At 42.9% G+C, this 21334-nt stretch overlaps 1 protein-coding gene across 2 annotated transcripts in view; it reads right to left on the bottom strand.

Annotated features, from left to right (window-relative positions):
- Positions 1 to 19087, bottom strand: part of KCTD1 (potassium channel tetramerization domain containing 1) — a 100146-nt gene extending 81059 nt beyond the window's left edge. The window contains exon 1 of one of the 2 annotated variants that reach the window (XM_069004651.1): positions 19044 to 19087. Coding sequence is in view for 1 of the 2 variants with exons in the window: in XM_069004650.1 (XP_068860751.1) it covers positions 18909 to 18917 (9 nt within the window). In the remaining variant the exon portion in view is untranslated. Of the gene's footprint in view, positions 1 to 18908; positions 18962 to 19043 lie in introns of those variants that run through there. The other variant, XM_069004650.1, reaches the window with a different exon arrangement.
- Between the last annotated feature and the right edge of the window lie 2247 nt (positions 19088 to 21334).

Genomic DNA, 21334 nt, shown 5'->3' on the forward strand with positions numbered 1-21334 from the left:
TGGCAGCCTGGTAAAATAGAAAAAGACACAGAAAAGCACAGGAGAAAGGTCCTATGTTTCCAAACTGATGCATGGACAAGGTGCCAAATGACTGCATTTCATTCATTTGCCACAAACTGGGTTAGCTTTGAGCTTGAAGGAGAGAGAATAGCAGGTTTTTAAGTACTGCTTCTGGGTCTGGCATCAACATTTCTGTTGCCATAATGAGTCAGACATCAGAGGCAATACACATGAAAGGATGCAGGCCAATGCCTAGGCAAACAGAAGTGGGAAAGCAGAACTGAAAAATAAGTGCACGCGTCAGGGATGAAGGACTCCATCCTCGCAAAATTTTGAAATTATAACCTCAATTTCCTTTATTTCATCAAACAAATTCACTTCAAAATATAACCACTACCACCACCACCACAAAAGCCCCTCTAGAATTCTAAGGTTAATTTGCCAGAGGCAGAGTTTGTTCTGTTAATTGCCATTTGCCATGTACCAATGCCACAGCACCCAAATGCTCTCGCACATTTCCCATCAGTGAAGCACACACATGATTAAGAACATTTGAGCAGTCATCCTTAGAACATTAATCCTTAAATGAAGGGAAATCAGTCTTCTGAGCCACAGAAACCATGGCCTCAGATACTCCTTCCCTTTGCCTTTAGCCAGGGCTCCTGAAGGGCTGTTGGATGATTCGGGGTAGATAACTCCCTCTGGGGACATATTACGGGGTGGAAAGTGCATTGATGGAACACATTTCAAACTCTGACTTGCACCCTTACTTGGGGGCTTCACTGGGAACTCAGAGCAGTCCAGAGACGTGTATTTGGCTCTTTTCAGCTGTCAAGTAACTACCTCAATTGCTCTCTTGTGCCTCACATTTCCATTGTCTTTTCTTCCTCCTTTTTATTTTCAGACCATCCCTTCTTCTGCGCCCCCTCTTTCAACTTGCATCATCGTGACCTGGAGAATTGATACGTATTACTTGGTGCTCTTCTTTACTATTCCTTGTCCTCTCCAACACTTTATCAAACATAGTTGTCACAAAGAAAATATTTATTACAAGAAGTGTCAGTGATCTGCCAATGAACTAGTACAAAATAGTCAACTACAGAACTCTAAAAGTTCTCCCATGTCCCCTCCTGCCCTCTGTTACTGGCCTTCCTTTACTGTATCACTACTTGCCTGTTGACAGTTTTACTAATGTGACTGATTAATGGGGAAGTTCTCATTTTATTTTGACCAACAATTGTACTGATAGAGTCCCATCACTGTTAGCACAGTTGCACTGATGTGAAGTTACAAGTGGGCATCACCTCTTTGATCTTGGTTAGATCACGGAAACTGCCTTCCATCTTGAGAATCAGAGCTGCAAAATTTTGTCTTGCAAAATTGTGTGACATAAAAAACCTCTACTAAAGCACGCAGAATTCAATAACCATGTATATAACCTTCTGGTACCTCCGTTGCCACAGTGTTAGATGGGGTTGATGAGATACAAGCCAAAATGGTGAGGTCACTGCTCCAACAGGAACATAGTAATGAGGCCCAATGTCCACAAAGAACTTGCACTCACATGTTATTGTTCTGGAGTCAGTTAATGATTAACATGGATTAACTCCTTGTGCCTTATGGAAATAATATCAGAGTTTCTCAAAAATTCAGAGATACACAGATACACTGTGGGGATTTTGGAATAGATTATATTCTTTAAGATTACACAGTGTAGGAAAGCAAAGATCTTACAGAATATTAAAAACATGTTGAATTTCTGACTCTGCTGCCAAGAACCAGCCATCATTTTACATGTAGTGCCTTGGTATTTCAGGCCATGCCCACCTTGTGTGATCCCACGCATGTGCTGAAAATAAAGAGAATGTGATAAGGCAGCAGGAACATGATTAAGCTTTGATCTGAAAAGGGATCCTGACTCCCTTATGCTACTGAGAGTTTGTGGGCACCAAAGAGAATATGGCAAGTTTGCTCAGCCAGCTAGAGGTGTGACACTAATGCAAGTTACCCAACATCAGGATCTTCCATACAGCAACAGCTACAATAAAACTGTTTCCCCACTAATTAACTTAAAGCCAGCATGGCTATGTTGCTTCTCCTACTGCCACATTTTCTTTTGCACTTAATGATCTCATCACATGCTCCTTTTTCTACAGGGCCTCTGCCTCATTCAGGGCCCAGGATGGATGCGACTCATTGAATAGGCGTCTGTAGTCCCACAGTTTGTCTCAGATTTGCCTGGAGCTGAAGATACATCCTTTGATTATATCCCTGGCTCTGCTGCAAAGTTTCTGTGTTAGGGTACTGGACTAGTCACTTAAACCAGAAAAAGTAGGCACCAAAACCCTCTTTTGTTTTTGCTGTGAGTGTCTGACTGTAATGACTTGAGGTCTCATTTGTGAAAGAGCTAAGTGCTCATTACATGCAACTGGGGCAGAATGCTGCAAAATGCTAAATACTCTGAAAAAGATAGACATTCAGAGGTTCAAAATCAAAATTAGTAAGACAGTGTCATCCATGATCTTCCTGGACTCTCTTTCCTGTATCCACGTATGTTATGTCCAGCATAGGGACAGTGTGACAGTAACGAGTACTTATCTGGGAAATGGTAGTTTTGAGGTTCCAAATCCCCATTAGGACAAAAGGAAAACCGTTCTCAGGTCTGAAGGGTGATCTTCTCTCTCATACAGGTTCCAGGTGTTTAGGCTCTCCTACGTAGTTGCTCAAATCAGCAGACTTTTGGTATTTCTAGGACATTTGTTCACTCAGTTTAACCAAGAAGGCTTTGCCCTTCATGATTCAATCAAAACTGAAAAATTCCAGCAAAAAGCTTCCGTTTTGACAGACCTTTTTTTGTCAGACAACTGTTTTGTATATTTCCTGTCTGATCTGCTGAGACTGTGGCAGGACTCTGGGATAAGTGTGCCAGTCCCACTGTACAAGTTTCTGTTTGCAAGGGTTGTTGCTCTGTGAGAAGTCAAACTAGGCTTGCAAAGGCATGTCTGAAGTTCAGATGAACTCTTCTAAATCAGAAGAGAGATCACCTGTCCTTCAAGGCTGATGTCCAAGGGCAGCAAGGAGCAGCCCAAGCAGCCCTATTTACTAGGCACTACAAAAGCAGGTGTAATCAAAGCTGTTCCAAGGAGAGGAGACACTCATCTCATCCCTCTTGGACTCCAGCCAGGTATTTCTATATCCTTTTCCAGCAAACCCTCCCACCTTCAGAAGACAACAAAATTTAGGCAAGACTATTAAAAGAAATGGGAAGATTTCAGGAGGCTGTGGCAGCAACTGCAGCCTTTTCTGCCTGGGTTCTGTGCACATCACTTTTAACAGGGATCAGTGCAACCTGGCATTTAAATAATATTACCGTGGGAGTGGTTCTTTTCTGCAGCATGCTACAGTTTCTTGTGCAGTGTCAAATTTGGTATCATTTTGACATCTGGTCTGTGGCACTCATCCATCTGGTGTAACTGAGTAGGTGTTGGGTGGGGTTGGCAGGAGGGACTTGTTTAAGGATTTGTTTTCATCCTGTAGAGGAATGGCAGAGACAGTTCAGCAATTATTAAATATTCATCTTTTTTTAAAAAAAAAAGTGTGTGCTAATATTCTAAAGAAAGAAATGGTGAATAAGGCAGCTGGCACTTCTCAATGCTGAAATGTGGGGACATTGTTCCCATTTCTGCTTAGTTCCATTTGTTTTAGGATGCCTTCTTCATTGGGCTGGCACTCTGGTTTCTATTTCTGACTCAGCCAATTGCCTCCTGGCTGAATTTGGATAGGTCACTCCATCTTTTGTGCAGCAGTTTCCCTCTCTGCAAAATGCATCCAAAGTAAAACACCTCTCTTTTTATAAACTTTGAAATCTGCTGATAAAAAATGCAACGAGAGATGGCCATTATCATTACTACCATTATATTAATTTGTGGTTATTCTATTCAAATAATCATCATTTTAAATTAACCTTTGCTGTTGTCTGCTCATAGCAAAAGAGAGGATCTGAGCACAGTGGAAACAAGTCCACAACTGCTATGGCTGACTCTGTGTCTTTTGTGAACTTGTTTCTCTCATTTCACTCAGAACAGAGCAGAAAAGTACTTCTCCCTGTTTAACTCCCTGCTCATAACATTCCCACCATCCACAAATGCATGGTGCACCAAGCAACAATTTCCCTCCCTATGAGCGACCAGGGAATGTTCCACCTGCTCTGTCTTAACTTCTGGACAGACCTTGGTACTCATTTCTTTGCCTTAGGACAGTGACTCTTGCTGTTCTGTTTGCTGGTCTACTGGGATGTAGTGTGCTTTCTATTTACCAATCAGTTTTAACCTGCCCTGTGATCAGTTTATGGATTGAAGAAGTTATTGATAGCACTTCATAATGCCTTCAGCAGAACATCTATTTGCAAATGTACTAGATAACCAAGGAAACAGGGAAACTCCCTATGCATAGCTGAATATAGTCATTTTTGTCCAGGTGTGTCTAATCCTGTGAGGTTCTGACCACCTCCATGAAGCACTGGCACAGGCAGGTATGCTTGGAGAAGATTGCAAATTGCTATTTTGTGACTGGCAGACATGAATGCCAAATTCATTAATACCCCAAAAATATTTAAAGATGTGAACTGAGCTATAGAGATTACACAGCCTGCCCTTGTGAACAGAGAACTGTGTGATATGGCTTTTCTCTTTCCTTCTTCCCCTTCTAGTGTACACACAGCAAGAGGTGTTAGCCTAGGAGTCTCTGTAAAGGAGTTTGTGGGAAGCTCACTGGATATTGAGTGTTTTGTATTTTCTGGTGGCCTCCATCAAGCCTGGCATCTCGGCACTCTCAGAGCTTAGCAAATTCGCACCTAAGATTATCAGTCCTGTTACCAAAAAAAAAGTCAAATCCTGGGCTTTCAAATGCAGTTTCTTCTAAAATACTCTGTTAGAGAAGATCAGAAGCATCCACTGGGGACACTGATTAAGAAGAATGAAATGCAACCTCCTGGGGTTTTTTTTGTTTTGTTTTGTTTTTGTTTTAGATAAGTAACAAAAAAAATCAGTGTTGGTTATATCACTCTGAAGATACTTACCATTTTACCTGTATTGTTACTCTTTACTGCCAGGGAAAGGTGGAGGAATTGAATGGATTTTATTTGTAGATCAGGTTAGGCAGAGAGGTTTCATACGATTATTTCTTAGCTTGCAGACTAGAGCATGTACTCTGTGTTGGAACAAAACTCATCTTCTGTTTGTCTACTGTGATTTGTGCCATAATAAACTTTAAATTTCTTCTCCAAGTTATTTCCCTTTCTGTAATTTCTTCTCGTGACTCCTGGACCCTGAAATGCCACTAGCTGCAAAATTACAGATAGGAGTATTTTGAACTCCAGTCACTCACAAAGAATTCATAATCCTGACATCCCACAAATGCTGTATTTGGTGTGAGATGAAAGGAACTTATTCACTGCTTTAATCATGACCTATTCATTTCTATAAACTAGGATTTCTCTTTTTTCAAGCATCTCTCCATTTCTTTCTTGCCCACTCCAGGACTGACAAAATTTCAAATAACTCATAACAAACTGAACACTTTGAACCTTTGGATTACAAAATGTAGTAATTTTTATTAAAAAAATATGAAGGGTCCAGTCACAGCTTTGTTGTAATGCACTAAGTCCCATTTTTGTACAGTCTTCTCTTCTGTCTCTCTCCCAGGGGCCAACCCCCGGTGAACCTCACTGTGCCAGCCCATGTTGAGCTGAATGATATTTGCTGTCAGTTATAGAATCTTCAAATCATAGAATAGTTTGGGTTGGAAGGGACCATTAAAGCTCCCTAGCTCATCCTACACCAGGCAGTTTCCATTTAGTATCAAAATATAACTCCTCTTATCAGCTTTAGACTTTCTGGCTTTATGTTTCCTTTTGCATTTCTGATCTTTGTGAGGTCATTGCCCTGGCTGGTTCAGTATGCAAAGGCAGGGAAATAAACATGGAAATAGGCAGGACTGATGCTGCAGCCAGTTCTAGGCAAGAATGCAGAAAAGCAGAGTCTTCCAGGAATAACAGTGGTTTCTTTGTCACAAACTAACACTGCTACACAAAAATTTGCCTAATACTGTGGAAGAGTAAAATGAAAGTTTCAGTTTACTTTCCCTACTGTATTCATTACATAATTTACTTTTATGATATGTTCTGTCTCCTCTCTTAACAAACCAACTCTTTTGGGGCATTTTGGGTCTGTTCTGCGTTTAACTCTTGCTCAACAGGGTGACCAGACCAGTTCACTCGGGTTAACTGGCAGTACCCCAGCAGAGGGTGAGGAGCCTGGCTGTGTTAGGGGAGCCCCCTCTCACTGCTCTCCAGGTTCTGGTCTGCCTGGGGCCTCTGCAGCTCTGCCTTCAGGCGAGCAAGCACCACAGTCTGCCCCTTCCACTGCTGCTCTGCTCTTACATGACAAAGAAAATCAGAGTGTTTAAGAGGTTTTTCATAATCTGAGAGTGTTTTCAGAGAAAACAAAATATTTCCTCTTGTATTTGGCACTTTCTGTGCTGGCAAAGCAATAAAATTAATGTCATCTTCCTCTTCAAGCCAGTTTATCTGGGTGCCCAAGTTTTTCAGACTCATCTCGCCCTGGGTGACCAAGGGACCAATTTTCCCAACGTTGTTATGTTTATATGTCCCAACTTATTGTTCTGATAATTCGTCAAAGGATTCTACTGCCTTCCTTGCTGATCTTTCACTCCTTGTTCCTGCAACACTTGCTTTCTTTTGTAAAACACATCCTGGGCAGTATTTCGCATCTCACTTCATGATTACTAGATTTTCTTAACAACATCTTCTGAGATAAATTACCAAAGACTTTCTGAAATTTCCTTAAAAATTTATATTAAATGGTTCTGCACAATCCATGGCTTCATTGAGATCGCCAAGAATTTTTTAGGAAGTTATAAAAGGCATGTTTCACTATTACTGGATCAGTCATGCTTAGCACTAAGCAGATTTTGTAATTTGCTAACTTATATTTCAACATTTCTTTCTTTTTCATTTGGCTGAGATGATCTTGATTTTAAAGTAAAATACATGGAATGTTCCGTTGCTTTGGTATAACAGAATAGCCTATTTTTAAGGGAAACTTGCATGATTTTGTTAACAGCTATCAGTCTTGATTGATGCCATCTGCTCTGGGAGGTTTGTTACTTTAGCATGTCAATCCTGCAGTTTCTCTTTTGATACCTCAGTGTTTGACAGGCACCCATCTACAGTAATTAAATAGAATATGTAGAGAGTGACTGTATTTTCAATTGGTAAAGACTCATGGGAGGATACAATGTAGTCCCTATAATTGTATCTTGTCATTTTTAACTGCCCCCTTGATCCAGCAAATTCACAATTTCTCTTTCAGATATTTAAATTTCTCATTTGTTTGTAGAAATGTGTCTCTTTACATTTGAAATATCCTCTCAGCCCTCCTGTTTCCCATCTTCCATTTTTCCTTGCCAGTTTATATTCCTGTCTTTTGGGTTAGCCAGGGCTAGATTTCCTTTTCCTGAAGGTTACCTGTTTGGCTCATCATACTGTGTTTGTTTTTTCTTGCCTTCCTGCTTCCTTTTTGGTTTCGGGGTATGCATACCTTCTGTGATGCAATTATGGTATGCTTAAGTAGTTCCATGTTGAGGGTAAAGATTGTAATGCCTTCGTTTCTGACTCGTTCTCTGCACTTTTTTCCAACCCTCTCCTTCCTCCAAATGCAAGAAATTTAAAGGATTATATTTCAATTGCAGTGCAGTTTAAGTGTTATATCGTTATTAGGCTTCTATCTGCACCCTGGGAGGCTTTATATGATGTTTTGTATTTCTTGTGTTTCAGCAGGGGGGGTGGGTATTTGTGTATTAGCTTCTTTATTCAGGACTGGCCCAGACCCAAGTCTCTGCACTTCTAGGAGCTGAATGAAGTGCAATTGTGACACAAACAAGCAGCAAATGCAATTTCAAATAAAGGTCCTGCCAAGGAGCTTTGAAGGGAAATGATAAATTCAGATTGGTCAGATCATTTGATGCTGGAGCAGGCTTCAGTAAGTTCAAGGGCACTAGTGGGGTTTTGGGAAAAAGCTGGGTGTGTTAACAGGCTGGTGCTCTCTAGAAAGGGAAGAGTTGTTTTTTTTGCACCATGATGCTGTTTAACCATGTTTGCTAAACAAGAAACTGGGAAAAAGAGTAAGAAAAATCCTGGTTTAAGACCAAGAGACACACATGCTTTGTTTTAGCATCTTTCTGCTGTGGTAGGACAAACTGCTTTAATCAGTTTCAAAAACTAAGCACAGTTCTGGAACCTAGAGGAGAAATAGAGGTATTTAAAAGAAAATGCCCAGAGCATTGAGAAGGGGAAGAAAGAGAGGATCAGGAAGGAAAGAAGTGACATCTTGCCTTCTGCTCACACACTGACAGGAGGAATATGATCTGTACATGAAGTAAAAATTAGGGAAGGGTCAGGCAAAGCCCCAGATATGAACAAATGGTTTGCATGTAGAGCCTGGCTACGAGTGACACCAGATCACTGGACTGCAAAGATACAACCAAATCCACACAGGTCCAGCTCAGAGTGGGGGACCTGGGAGGGTTTCAAATGTGGATGCCTGATCCAGTCCCACCCCAGTTCCCTTCCCTGCGAGTCAGCATGGCAGCCAGGTGGGAGCCGTGCACCCTTCAAGCCACATCCCCAGTTTGGGCATCTCAGGATCACAGCAGGGCCTAAGTGCCACGGAAGACGAGGGAGGCCACTTCCGAAGGAGTGACATCGACTTCAGCACGGTGGGGTGGGGCCTCTTGGGCTGTGGCTAACTGAAGTCAATGGGAAAAGTCTCCTTCCTGATGCAAGCGCAGGACTGACAGCTTCACAGAGAAGAAGCAGCCATCTCCAGCTTTATATTAAGTTCTCTGTGGCCATGGCAGTAAGACAACACTACATTCACTTGAATTCAGCTTTGAAGGGAGTTTCATAAAAGAAAATAAGAGCACCACCATACTTTTTTAGGAGAAAATGAAGGAAGAAATTTTTTTTTTTAAACTGACCCTTGGCAGCCTGTTTAAAAGAGCTTGAAACTATCTGAACTACAAAAGGGAAAAAAAAAAGAAAGAAAAACATGCCCACAAGGGCTGAAAAATCACTTCAGTAATAGATGGCTTTTAACTTTACATCAGAAAACGTTTGGCAGGCATAATTTTAAAGTGTTAGGAAAATGTGTGTGATGACTGCTTGGGTGAAAGAGCAAATGTAGTCCACAGTGAGATTTATCAAGTGTTCACATAAGCAATCAGAATCTGGCAGGGCCAGCTGCCCGTGGAGAGGGGCAAAGAGGATCACAGCTCTAAACTTTGAAAATTTAATGAAGCCCACTGATTTCTCCCAGGAAATTTTTTTTGAGCATGTTCATGTGTCATGGGAATGCTGGTGAGCAGAAGGCTATGACAAAATGCCAGCTATAAGGCATAAGGGAAACAAAGCACTCCAAACCCCACCAAAACCCAAATCACCCTTTTTCTTTTCTAAAGCTGCAAAGATTTTTGATGTCCCAATACCCCTGAGCATCCTGTGTTATCCTTAATCACACAAACAAGCCTACTGACCTGACTGGGGTTATCAGGAGAGTCTTCCAGGACTGGCTCCTTTTCAGAGAGACCAGAAGAGCACCAAATTTCCTGGGGCTTTCACAGGAATATGTAGAGAGGCTTGAGCTCCAGTGGAAGGAGCAGACAGTGCCGTCTGGGGAATTCATGAAAGCAGGAGCTGGCTATCTGCTTACAAAGGGAAAGAGGGACATCAAGGCAAAAAAGGAGCTACAGGGCTAGGGGGATAACAAGCAGACAAAAAAAAAAAAAAAAAAGTTTAAAGGAGAACGTAGTGTTCCTTAGTTTTATGCTACAAATATCTAAGCAGCTTGCTTTTGCTGTTCTGTTGGAGTAGCATCCTATCAAAGTGTATTTTTCCAGAATCTTTTGTGGCACAAGAAGCTTTAAAAAGGAAGTTTTTTAGACACCTCAGAGATCTCTTCTGCCACTGCTTGACACACGATCTTTTTGCACCAAGTGATGACACTTGGGAAGGTGTGTGCTTGGGAGATTCCTTGGAGTGTGCGGCTGTGACAGCCATGTCCACCCAGCCAGGAGGCAGGGTGCTCCTGCCTCCTGTGTGCCAGAAATGAGGCACCAAATGACACACCCAAGCAGTAAGGTGCCCCAGACCTGACGTGGGCTTTTGGAGAGTGATAGAGGTGCCAGAAATACGTAACAGCCAGACCTTGCTGAAAACGTCAGAGGAGGGAACCAGATGGGAGAGTCTTATGCTCCTTGTAAGAGTCTTGACAGGTTGTGAATAATTAGTTTGTGTAGACTGGAGACAAGCCAGCAATATCTTAGTCTTGATCCCACATGTGGGAATTAAGAGTGGGAGTAAGAGTACCTATTGTCTCCCAGGAACGGGCTGTGTCCTACATGTAAAAAGTCAGAATTTGATCCTGTTTTTCACTTTCATCAGGACTGCTCTGGCTTTCCAAGTCCCCAAGGATACATGAAAGTCATATCTCTGTTTGGCCCAAATTGTTAGTAACTCATACTTTCCATGTGAAGTTCACCATAAAATAACAAAAAGAAATTACTTAATTGAATATGTTTGGAACCTAATATCAGAGGCGTGTAACAAATAAGAAACAGTCAAGCACCATGCAATCAAAGAGTCAGGGAGAAGTTACAAATTTCAACACACATGCAGCTGCCTTGTGGAAAAACAATCAAAACTACTACATTTAATATGGCTATGCATCTAGAATAATTTCCATTCAGACATGGAGAAACACTTAACATATTTTGCTTGAGATTTCCCTGTTATACTTTGTGGAACTAAAGGGAAACAGTGAAACTCTGCAGCCAAGTAATTAGCCCAAAGTCATAGGGCAGGAGATCTGGAAGAAGAGCTTGAGAGTCCTGGTGATATACTTAAACCACAAGACAATCCTTCAGTCTCTTTCACTCTGATGACTTTGGAACTAGCTTTAAAAGATCCAGTGAGAAGCAAGATGGGAGTGATAGATAGCTACACAAGACAGCCAAAGGCAACAAAAAAGATTAGAGACATGTGGGGGTATTTCTAAACAAAAAGATTAAAACCAGAACTATTTCATTTAGAAAGGAAAACAGTAAAAGATGATGGAATTGAGGTATATAAAATAAAGAATGGTGTGAAGGAGAAATCAGATGCCCTTCATAAAACAAGAGGGCTCCTAATGGAATTTAAAAAGGCATTAGCTTATAAATGAATAAGGATATCACTCTACAGCTTATCTCTCAGCAACCTGTGGAACTGTCAGTTGCAGGACATTGACGCAAATATTTGAAGAAGACTAAAGAAAAAAGGAAAGACTATACGCAGCCAATAATAAATACAGATTTTTGAGTTAAAGAAAATGCTTCTTCAAAGCAACAGTTTTCCCTGAAAGAACCACCTCCCCCCCTGAAAAAGAGCTGACTGTTTTATTCCTGACCAGAGTTCTTCCCAAACAGGAACACTCCTGCCTACTGGTTTCTCCGGAAATCTTTTCCTTGAAACAGCATTAAAGCCTTAGAAATTCAGTTTTCTGCTAATAGCAAAAATCATGTCCTCATTTTGCCTCCAAGAATCCCAAGCTATTTTTGTACCACAGAGGCCACTCTAAGGAAAAGTTGGAGGATAAGGAAGGTTGCACTTTCTCATTTTGTCCCTCAGCTCACATCTGCAGCCACCTTGAACTCCACTTTCTTCTTTCCCGTCGCCAGAGCCAAGCTGCAGATCCATGTAAGATTCCACCTGGATCTTATCAGTGACCGTCTCTTGAATGTCTAGAATAAACCCACTGGCCTTTTGTTTGTCCACACAGAATGGAGCCCTACCTGCCCAGCTCGCCCTTTTGACTCTCTTCGAATTCCTCCGCTGGACTTTCACCAGTCGTGAAGGCTCTCTCTAACTTCCTTGCATCCGTGAGCCCCCTTCGACAGTCAGGGTGTAAATTGTCCTCTGCCGCTTTAGCCAGCCCTTTTCTCATTTTCTCCTGTAATGCTCTTCATTCCGCCGCATCACCTGCAGCGCCAGCTGGGACAGCTGTCCTGACATCACTCCAGGCCCTCTCGCACACAGATGTGAAGCCTGTCAAACCCCTTTCCTGCCATCCCACTTAGAGCAGAGCAGGCTGCTACAGACAAATGATGTCAAACCTGCCTGTTACTGGCAAGCCAGGAATGTCTGTTTACCTTGTGTGAGTGGTCCTTAGCGCATGGATTATCTCTCTTCAGTGTTTGGAAAAGGTTTGGTGTAATGGATACGTAATGGGCTACAGAAATGATAACGATCTGTGAATTATTCAGCACTGGTCCCCTGTGCTGAACGGATGGCCCATCAATCTCTCTCAGGGCAACTTAACTAAACCTCTAGGTGAGTCATGCCTTGTTTAGAAAGCATTACATCCTGGGGAGACCCGCATCGGTATTTTAGCTAGAGACCCCCATTTCATTCCAGTGACTAGATCCTGGCGCGCTCCTCCCTCCTTCCCTTGACAGCTCCGTGATCGTGCTGACGGACCTGTACTCCTTTTGTAAGCTGCGATACGCATCTCTTCCGTCTAATGCCGCCGCCAAGTTCAGTTCACAGAGGGAAATAAAGCTGTTTTAAGGCAAAGTGCTCTTAGGAAGCAAACTTTCAGCTACTTTGGCAGCCCCTGGATTCTTTGGTTTCCAACGGTTATTTGGAGTTATAGTCAATGTCTGCCACTCCTCTCCTCTCTTGGCAACGCGTAAGATTCCACCTGGATCTCCCTACTCTCCTGGCAACACTGATAGCAGGAGCTATTATTAATTACTTGTTGAATACCTGCAGTTCTCCGCCCCACCAGGATTTATAAACTGGGCATACAAGCAAATTAGCGTGCTGAAAGTTCATGGGGTGACTGGATGATTGAAATGATGTTTTTAAGTTGTTTTTAAGAGAGTGAGGAAAAGAGAAGAGGGCTTTTTTCCTCAAGTTTCTTTTACTAAATCTCCTCTCTCCTTCTTATAGAATGTGTTGAAAATAAAGTGAATGCCACTAAATAAATCATAGGAAAACTGTAAGCATTAAAGATCTAACTTGGAAAAAATGAGGAACTATAGAAAGAGAAATAGTTTTGCAGCTGGAATGAAAATAAACTAAGGATCCTATGTGAAGAGCAAATCAGAAATTCCTCTCACTGACAAAACTTACACAAAATTTTCACAGATCAAAAGAACAGATATTGATTTTTTCCTGTGAAAAATTCAGGGGTTTTTAAAATTTTTTCTGTCAGTTGGTCTTTTTCACATTTTTATCTAAAGAATATACAAAATAAACAGTGGTTTTCAGGTATGGGAAATTGCTTTTGGACCAACTTTCTTATATATATGTGTGTGTGTGTGTGTGTGTGTGTGTATTTTCTTAAAAAACCCTAATCTTTTGTCCACTGAGAGAAATGTTGATGAAAAAACTTAGTCAATATTAGCCTATTGGTCACAGCTAAGGTCACTGAGGTATCTTTTTGGAAATGTTCTCCAAGTAGCCCAGGTTTTACAGGCATGTACAAAACAGGGTATTACCGAATTTATCATTTGCAGTGCTGCATCTTCAATGCATCCAAAAGTGCTCTGGGAAACTATTGCCTAAGCAGGCCAAATTTATATCCATATTTATTGTCATTTAGCCTGAATAGCTACTTCTCTCTGGGATTCATTACCTGTGTGACTTCACAGTGAATTTTCATATCACTTTGCAGACTACACATTGCTAACAAGGACATTCTAGGGTCTTCTAATCTCCTTTCAAATGACAGACCCTCCATTCCCCAATCATTCTTCTAGCTGTGGTTCCAGCTGAAGCTCCCTTTCCTCAAAGATGAATGTTTGGAAATGCATGCTGTGTTTTAGATTGTTTCACCCGTGACTTACACAGAAATATTAACATTTCTTCATGTCTGCAGGAGATACTTTGGCTGAGACATCATTTCTGCCTGATTGATCTGACCATCAAATCATGATGTGGCTTCAGAGTTCATCTGTAAGAACTAAAAGTTGACAGGTGAGGTCTCACCCAGTCTAGTACCACAGTAGGAGGCAGTTTTGTTCCCACACCTGCAGCCTGTTAGACAGAGGCACCCACAATCACAGAGCCAGAAGTGGGGTGCACATGCCTGAGCTTCTGTAGTACCAGTTACAGCCTGGCATGTTGGCTGTCCTGCAAATCATCCTGAATTACGCCAGGGAAGATAAGGGGGAAAACCCACAGATGCCTATACTGAACCTGAGGTTTGAGGCAGAACTGAGTCATTAGTGCTGGCTGAGGGGGAACAGCCACAGCTGTAAAGGTCTTGTTTAAGAATGAGAAGCAGAAAGAGCCATTAACCCGTGTGAGCCAGAACTCCTTTTCCTATCATCTTCGAGCAACCCTGCTGTTCAGAGGCGTTTTTTTAGTTTTAGGCTTTTTTTAAAGCCTGTTCCTTATTCATGAGTGCACTAAGCAAGGAAGACCAGTTGAGTAAAAGCCAGTAAACAATTTGTCAGGATGAGTTGTCCTTTGCCCCAGCAAGCACTCCTAAGCTTTGTGTCCCTCACCCGCAGACTTCGGCTGCGTACAAACCACCTGCAAAGCCGCGTCTGCGCAAACCTGCCAGCCACATCAAACCGTGACTTCCATCGCCAGGGCGGGTAGGCAGCCAGAGGAGGAGCTACCAGGAAAAGGTCATCAGGTGAGCCATTCACTTCACAAACATGGGATTAACAACGGAACTTTCTACAGCATCAGCTTTGGCTCATTTGGGTATGGGATGTTGCTCATTTGATTTCTGGATTAAAAGCATGATTAAAATACACATTAGAGAAGCCAAGATTATTAAAGCTACAACACACATCATCAATATGGAATGTGCTAATGGCTTTCACTTCAAGATTTTTTTTGAAGGTGTTATCAGCTAGGAACATAGTAGCTACTCCCTTCTCCTGCAGATAGACATTCTCTAAACATTTACACTCAACCTAATTTACCAAAGAAGTAGCGAAAGAAAAGAGATCTCTGCCTGCACAAGTAGTAAAGGTGGGCAAAATAAAAATGAAGATGTACATTTTGTGTTTGTCTCCTTCTAAAGTCAAACTTCTTTCTTTAAAAAAAAAAAAGTATTCTGTGGAAAGTGGGACAAGAGAAATCTGTATTTTAACACAGAAAAACAAATTAATGCTTTGTGAAACAACACAGAAGTCAATGGCACTACCCCAGAGATGAATTTTAGCCAGGCTGTAAAAAGAAAACATAAATGCAACACAGACCAACAGAAAAGATTCCATTTAGAGTAAGAATTATGTTTCTGTCAGAAAAAAACCAACAACAAACTAAATTTATTTCCTGGAAGGAGATCCAACTTGGCTCCGCCGCAACAGCGTAAAAGGATCCAAAATAAGTAACAGCAGGCATCTCCGCTAAAATTTGCTTCTGATCAACATTATTTTTCCTCTGGTACAAGAGAAGAATTGAACACGTACTGCAAGTGAGGCACAGTAGTTTACTGCACAGAACATGAGAAAGGAGGCTAAAGCTCTGGCGTTCAAAACTCTGCTCAGCCAGGGAGCCAGTAGAAGGTCTTCAACAAACCACATGCACTCTGTGGAGCGAATTCCCACCAAAATGCTTTCTATTTCAGATATATAAGCTCAAACTGGAGGGGGCAGAGGGTGGAATAGTCTTAATTACACCCATGCTCTACGCCTGCTTCCCCACACATGAAGATGTGAGGTCAGACCCTCACTGCAGGGATGTATGTCAGCAATGCTGAGGGACTGTCAGCTCCCTGAAGTGCCAGCATCTTACTAAATCCATCTGATGACATGAAAGCAGGAACTTTATATTATGCTTTCGTGGTGGCAGTTTGTATATACCAGGACACATTAATAAATTAAGAATAAAGCACCACAACCACAATCTGTACATCTGTGTCTGTTTTATGGTATCCTGAAAATATTTCTGAAGTAGTTGGAATACAGAAAGCAGAAATTATCATTCCATCCCAGCTGGGCTCATGTGAAATGCTATCTGACTCTGACTGGCAGATTTGGTATTTAGTTAATTGTGAGAGACCCCACTTTGAATAATGTACCAACATTTGTTATGATCAGTGAGTATTTCCCTTCACATCGCATTTTCTCCATACATAAACTTACCATAATCCAATAAAGAGCCTGTGTGAGCAAGTCTTCTACTTGCAGCCTTTCCACTATGCAGGGGAAAGCCTGGCATTTTTTGCATACGATGTTCATGCAATTTTTCATTTCTGCCTGAGTGAGATCTGCAATGAATGGAAGTTTTCCTCATGCAAAATCATTTGTTCTCAGGCTGTTTCAACATAAAACTGAAGGTTTCATTCAGAGACATCTAGTAAGAAATGCTTCTCAGAATCCGGTAAAAGAAACCTGCACTAGACATGAGGAAATTGTTCATTAAAAAAACCACAATCCAAAACCCAACTAGGGAACTACACTGAGGTGACAAATGAAATCGTAATGGGGAAAAAATTAAGAACAATCAAAAGCCAGCAGAGTCCTAAAGTTTCACAGTAATTTGTCTTTCAAAAAGTGGATGTACACTAAATACTCCCCCTAAAATCTTGCATCTAATTCACTCATGGTCAAAATGGAATTTACATTAAGTCAGTGTTCTAAGGGACGCAGCAACACATAAGGTCCAAACTTGACTTAAATCCAGAAGAATTCCACTGAAATCAATCGTTACAGCAGTGCAAATCAGCAAGAGATCTAAATCTGTCCTAGCTGATTCCAGATCTATCTTTTATTTGCTATATGGCTTCAGGCAAGTCAGTGACCTTCTTTTTATTTCTCAGTTTCTCCATCCGTAAAATGGTGATAATATTGTTGTAATACATGAAGATTGGGGGGGGACCAATTAATTCTCTAACACGGTCTGGATACGGATTTCTGGGGATCAATCATTTTTAGTCACCTCCATCATCTTTATTGACTCTTTATAATCTTAATACTTGGCTGCTTGCTTACTTGCATGTTTCTCTTTTAAAAACCACAAGCCATAGCCTGGTATCCTTATTCAAGTTTTACGCTGTTTACTTCCGTGGCAGGATTCACATGAGAAAACCGAGTACAAAATTCGGAATTGGCCAAACGGTGAGGCTATTTCAAACAAAACTCACGAATCAGTGCATGAAATTAACACCGTTTACATCCGTTTTGTCAAGAGCGCAGTTTATTAACTGATGCCCAAACAACCAGGGCACAAACAAAAAAGTCGCCAATCTTTCTTCACTCTTATTTGAACAAGGCACGCTGCTCCGGCATTTGAAGGGACAGTCGGTTTTGTTCAAACAGTTAAATCGGGGGAAAAAAAATAATGAAGAACAACCCAACCTGAAAACACCCTAACGTCTGACAGCTCTGAGAGGGACCTCTAGCGTGTGCTAGAACATTTTGTGTTGTGCTTCGGGCGCAATTAATACACCAAAATCACCGCAGTCATTTTGAATAGGCAAAGGGAAGTTTAGCCAAGTGCCTCCGACCCGCGGGCCCTGCATCGTTCCGCGGGCCGAGCATCCTTCCGCGGGCGCTGCCGAACCCAACCCGCAACTATTAAACCGACACTTTTTCTTTTCTTTTTCTTTTCTTTTTCGCCGCCGGACTCGGCGTGCGCAAGGAACCAACTTCCCCAGGTCACCCCGGAGTTTCCCCGCTCCCCCACCCGCAGCGCCCGGCCCCCTTGCACGGCCCCCGGCTCCCGGCCGCCCCCGGCGCTCGGGGCCAGCTGAAGCTGGAAAGTTGCGTTCCAGGCGCAGCCTTTCCTCCGGGCTCGTGACCGGGAACAGCAATTACTGGAGCCACCGGCCGCACCGCGCCCCCCCGCGCACCGGGCGCTGCCTGCGGGCACCGGGCGGTGCTGCCCCTTCCCTTCGCTCCCCCGCCGGCCGGGGAGGAGCCGCGCTCCTCGGCAGCCCCCGCCGCTCAGCTCAGGAGAGGGAAGCGTTTCGCCCATCTTTAATTCTCCCGAGCAGTCCGAGCACGCTCGGTGCCCGCGGGGCACGCTCACATAAACTTGTACCGCGCTGATTGGAAACAGGCGGCGAGCGGCTTGCTTTCTTCTTCCTTTTTTTCTTCTCCTTTTTTTTTTTTTTTTTTTTTTTTTTTTTTTTTGGCTTTTTTCAGCCGGCGGACGCGGCTCCCTCTTCCGGGCCGGCGTCGGACACAGGGGACGGGGCAACGAGGCCGGTCCCGGGGGGCACCCGCGGTGCTGGCGCGGAGGGAGCGCGGCCGCCGCTGCCCGCGGGCGGTGCGGGGGGAGAACCGCGGGGCCGCCCTTCCCTTCCCTTCCCTTCGCCGCCCCGGCAACAAAGGGCGCCGCGGGGGGCTCCGGAGGGGGCTCGGGCATGGGGGGAAGGTACCTCCCGCTCTCGCACAGACACGCACAGACACACACAATGGCGGCCCCCTCCTGCAGCCCGGCGGAGAACAATGCCAGCCGCGCACCCCCAGCGCGGAAACGCGTTTAAATTAAACACATCCCCCCCGCCCCGCACACACCGCCGCCCGGGTCCCCCCGCGCAGCGGCGGGGAAAGGAGGTGCCCCCCGCCCGCCCGCCCGCCGCGCGGCCCCCTCCCTCCTTCCCCCCTTCCCCCCTTTCCCCGCTCCCTCCTCGCCGCTCCCCGCCCGCCTCCCCGCGGCGCTGCGCGGGGGCGCGGGTTGCGCGGGGGAGCGCGGCGGGCGAGGCGGCCGCGCCGCGTCCCCGCGCGGGGTGCGAGCGCCCGGCACATGCGTGGAAGCGAGCGGCGCCCGAGTCCCTCCGCACCCTCCGCTGCAAACAACAACAATCCCGAGCAGCCCTTACCTGGAACATCGGAGCCGCCAAAGTGTCCCTCTCTTTTTTTTTTTTTTTTTTTTTTTTTTACCCCTTCCTTTTTTTTTTTTTTTTTTTTTTTTTTTTCTTCCCCCCTTCTTTCTCCCCTTCCCCCCCCCAACTCACACTTCCGATATTTCTCTCTCCCGGCAGCGGTCTGCTCTCCTCGCTACACCAGAGAGAAATGCAATAGCTTGGCTAAGGTAGACAGAGCAAAATACAGAGAATAGTTGCTCCAGGGCTTTGAAACCCCTCAAGGCAAGGATCAGGATACAATTAGCTCATGTCTCTACCTCCAGTCTGAATCAATCTCCGAAATAAAAGTTAAATTAAATTAACTGATCACACGGGCATAAAATTGATCTCCTTCGAAACGTGCATATAGAAAGATATATATATATATATCGCGTGTATTTTTTTTCGGATTTTTTTTGGTGGAAAAAACAGTCTCATTCCAGCCTACAACTTGCTTTTTACTCTCCTCTTGCACAGAAAAGCTGATTTTAATCGTTGTGATTAGTTTTGATGTAACGTTTCCGCGGGCGATTTCTGCAAATGGATGGAGTGTTTCTTTGCCAGAAGAGGGAAAAGCAGCAGATGATGATAATTATAAGGATTGTTGGTTGTTTCTTTCTTTCTTTCTGTCTCTCTCTTTCTTTTTATTTGTGTTTAGATCTGTCTCTTCACTTTCCCGAGTTGACCTGACATTGCCGTTGCACTAAGGTCGCACAACTTGTTGATTAGGATCACCTCCCGTTTTGATCGAGGGATATGGGATAATTTGGCAGTGGAGCAACACATTTTCTGTTCCCTTGGCTATATAACTTCCCAAATGACGTGTATAAAAATAAGCACATGGAGTCTGCTTTGCCCCAATCAAGTCTGAATCAATGCCTGGGGGTGATACACAAACTCATTTCAAATGTTCAACCATGCAGAATTGCAAAAAGATTGAAGGAGTTGCACTGCATTTTTTAAATTTTTATATATATATCTATATTTTTTTTTTTTTTTAAGCAGCGAAATTAAAAGAAAACAAATCAGTGTAAGCAAATCCAGGAATTTACCACTTAGGTTCATGTGACGTCCCTCCGAATGCTACTAACTTTCCTTCTCCGATTACCCAATTACAATGGAGCCTTGCCTTCTTAATTTTCTTTACCCTGCCGTTTGCAGCTGCCTTCTCCTGAAGATAACAAAACCGGGAATAGACAAATAATTTACAAATCTTATTCTTGATCAGTTTTTCCTTATTCTACCTTTCTTCACTTCCCACTCCACGATATATTGCTTTGTTCAAAGCTACTGTGCATAGAAGCTGTATTAATTTGTTGTTGTTCTGTTAGAGGGGACTATTTTGTCGTAAACCCACGGGTCACCTCCCATTAGTGTCACATCCTCGCTGTATACTTTCGTGAAACGGTATGTTTCTAAGCACTTCACAGTCCATTAATTCAGGGACTTTACTGACATTTCTTAGGAGAAAGACCAGGCTGCGAGGCCAAAACTGCCCAGTAAAGCCCCTGAATAGAACCACACTTGTCCAGAGAATATCTGCAATTAGCTTTTTATGGTACGTTTTTAGTATTTTAAGGAAAGTAATGCAAAATATTACAATCACCTTTTCTCCTAAGGCAGCTGCTGCAGCCTAAGGAATGACTAATTCTCTTGCTTAAAAACACATCCAACCCAATGCATTCTTTTTGGTTTTCCTCTTTTCTTTAAGTGATAAGCCTAATAACATGGTGGGACTTCTCAGGTAGGAATCTTGCACCATTTGTGAATGCTTTGTCAGTCTGTTGAGAACAAATAGGTTAACTAACCAGGAATGGCTGACAGAAATTAAAAGGAAAAACTAGAGTAATAACGCACTTGCATGCCCCAAGAAACATGGCTTCATCTTCAAATTATATTTTTAATATTTTTCCAAAAACTAGTAGCACACAAGAGGAAAAGCTCCCCTCAGCCATATGTGCCTTCCCCAACTGGGTTTGTATGAAACAGGATCATTGCAACCCTTACTAATGTTATGCAGCTTGAGCACAATCATTTTAAAGTACTTAAAGCTGGTTCAACAATGTAAAGGTTCTCATGGTTTGTCAGTTCATACATAGTAAAGAAAATTTTCAGTTTTCCATCCAGATGAGATAAACACTTTACATTAAGTTTAGTACACCCGTGTCTTGACCTAACTTTATTTCTGTATTACAATGTGTGAACACAAAAAAATTTTATGGCCTGTGTATGTGACTTTTAAATGCTTCACTGCTCTTCTCTTTCTAATAAATAAATAAAGCCCTGCCAGCAGCCTGGCACTCATTAGCGACCTGCATAATACACAGAAAAATAATCAGTAAAGGAATAAATTTTAATTTCAAACTAGCAAATGGCTATTATGGTGAAAGGTGAAGATAAAT

Source organism: Aphelocoma coerulescens, chromosome 2 (assembly GCF_041296385.1).
Source record: "Aphelocoma coerulescens isolate FSJ_1873_10779 chromosome 2, UR_Acoe_1.0, whole genome shotgun sequence".
NCBI lineage: Eukaryota > Metazoa > Chordata > Aves > Passeriformes > Corvidae > Aphelocoma > Aphelocoma coerulescens.